Source organism: Penaeus vannamei, chromosome 13 (assembly GCF_042767895.1).
Source record: "Penaeus vannamei isolate JL-2024 chromosome 13, ASM4276789v1, whole genome shotgun sequence".
NCBI classification, from domain to species: domain Eukaryota; kingdom Metazoa; phylum Arthropoda; class Malacostraca; order Decapoda; family Penaeidae; genus Penaeus; species Penaeus vannamei.
In genome coordinates this window covers 6,311,252-6,313,751 of record NC_091561.1, presented here as the reverse complement: position 1 = coordinate 6,313,751, position 2,500 = coordinate 6,311,252, and the positions used below count along the sequence as shown (strand labels likewise).

The window sequence follows — 2,500 nt, the reverse complement described above, 5'->3', positions numbered from 1 at the left end:
CCCCATCACAAAGTGAAAGCAGTAATAAAAAAGTAAATTATAGGTAAAATGCATGGATAGGAAAAAAAGTGTGTTTTTTCCCTTCTCCTCCTGAATCTGCCGTTCATCTTATAACGAATCAGTTTAAATCTTCATAGCTTTGAATCCAGTGCAAAATATAATCTGTCGTGTGAAACGCATAACACGTGATTACGTTCTTATTGTGATCACGTTCATATTCAATGCATTTTTCGGTTTAAGTCGCCTCTTACCTACTGTACTTAAACAGAATGTGCTTCGAACATGAAGTCTCGATTGCGTACACGGTTGCAGGTAAAGTTATCAGTTGTTCCATTACCACTGCCGCTTAAAAGTTATATTTTTTCTATGTCGTAGACTATAGCCTACTCGAGATATTCAAAGTAGGGATTTCAGTTACGAAGAAACCTTGACACGATATGTTTACTTTCCCAGGATTAAGACGGTCAAGAGGAAAGGAACTGAGATCAATCATTTGTCAACAAAGGAAAGATATTCAAAATAGTAACCTGACGGTACTTTACACATGGTATTATGTACGTTAGAAATGATCTTTTCGTTAGTTTGTCAGTGAACTCACCTTGACATGTCTGTTTTTCGAACCAATGCAATGACTTTTCAGGATTATATATTTCTTCTTCAGTTTAAATGAACGTATTTCAGTCCTATTCTATGATTCGTCTAATAAGGATAACTTTTTTCGTACTCACATTCTCAATTTACCATTACTATAGAAGTAATAATCCAGTATTGTAAAAGTAAGTGGTGGCTTCGGTGACATATGTCATGACATGTGATATGTGGTGTAATGTATCCTGACCTAGTGAAAGTGCTATTGAATTTGATATCGGCAGCATGAAAGGAGATCGTGCATTTTCACGAAATGTTTCATATTATTTGCATTCCAAACTACTCAATTTTCTCCTACTCTGAACCCATCATTTATATATAGTGCATATATAAATATATATAAATATATATACATCTACATATATGCATATACATACATACATGTTTAAACACACACACACACACATCTGTGTATGTATATCTGTTTATATATAGAGATAGGTAGATGCACACACTTTCACATACATAAATGCATACACACACACACACACACACACACACACACACACACACACACACACACACATACACACACACTCTCTCTCTCTCACAAGCACACACGCACGCATATAAATGTATGCAATCCATCATTTTCCTTTGGTTACAAGTTTCATTTCAGTCCAGCTAGGATTCATGTACGTAATGGTCTTCCGAACCTTTCTTTGGAATTGAAGGATCTCAAAAAGATTAAACAAAGAACCAGATCTTCTAAATTAGCAGATAAAACTGTACCTCTGTCCAATCTCAGAAAAAGTAATACAATTCGCCCAGTGTCTTATGGGAAAAGATAAGAAAGTGTGTTGAAGGTAACAAATTTCACTGAAAAGTAATAAAGCATAGTGTTTATAGAAAAAAATTACATATAAACATCAGTGTTAAGTTTGAGATAGTTAAAGAAACAATTAAACAAACAACCAGACAAACAAAATAATTTGAGAATTGCGGACCAGAGTTCTGGGTTAGTTGCCAGTTTTTTTTTTCTTTCTTTTCCTAAGGCTGGACGCACTATAGTATACCATTTCACCTGCTTGCTTTATAGATTGTTTCATTTGAATCTATTCTTTCTCAATAAATTGAAAAACCATTTGAGGCCGCGATTTTTTTTTCACAGCCGTTATTACTTTGCCTCATCAGATAAAAGTATAAATGGATAAGTTAAATCCACTTTCAATTAGCATTGTAAGCGTTCCGGAGTGATTTGTACTCTTGGCAATATTGCGTCGCAACAATTCATGGAATTCGCTGTGTCTTAAAAGAAGAATGAAAGATAGAAACATTAAACTAATAATGATGTAAAAGAAATATCACTGATCAAAACACTTCATGATCTTTCATGTTCGTATACATGTCCATTAGATACGAGCACTCACCCAGAAAAAATTATCGTTTTCATATATGAATTCCTCCCCCCCCTGTGAATAAAGTCCATTATTCCTGTAATTTGGAATTCACGTCTCAAGTCTGTGGAGATTCTAATTTCCAAAATCATATGAAAGGATATTATAACAAGCCAGACATTATGATAAGGTGTATATCATGAATAAATAGATCAAATACATCGTTCGAATGAAAGTGTTCAGTTGGGGCGACCATAGAAGCCTGAAGGGGCGGAAACTTCGTCAGAATCATAACCGGCGCGGGCGCGGGCGGCGTCCTCCTCGGCGGCGAAGGCGATCTGGTCGAGGACGAACTGAGGGATCGGGTGGGGGAACTCGGGAGCCACGGGCAGGTGGGCGCCCTGGGGCTGGAAGCCGTTCTCGTCAGCCACGAAGCGGATATGGATTTCAGAGCCGTCAGGAGCAGTGTACCTGTAACACATTTAAATAAGTTTGTCACTTGGTAAAATACGTTT

The 2,500-nt window shown here is 36.8% G+C and overlaps 1 protein-coding gene across 1 annotated transcript in view; it reads right to left on the bottom strand.

Moving 5' to 3' along the window:
- Positions 1-2,160: 2,160 nt before the first annotated feature.
- LOC138863684 (larval cuticle protein LCP-17-like) overlaps positions 2,161-2,500 on the bottom strand; it is a 4,593-nt gene continuing 4,253 nt past the window's right edge. Inside the window, exon 4 of the mRNA XM_070128496.1 lies at positions 2,161-2,456. Within this exon, the coding sequence (XP_069984597.1) occupies positions 2,225-2,456 (232 nt within the window). The 3' untranslated portion in view covers positions 2,161-2,224. The remainder of the gene's footprint in view (positions 2,457-2,500) is intronic.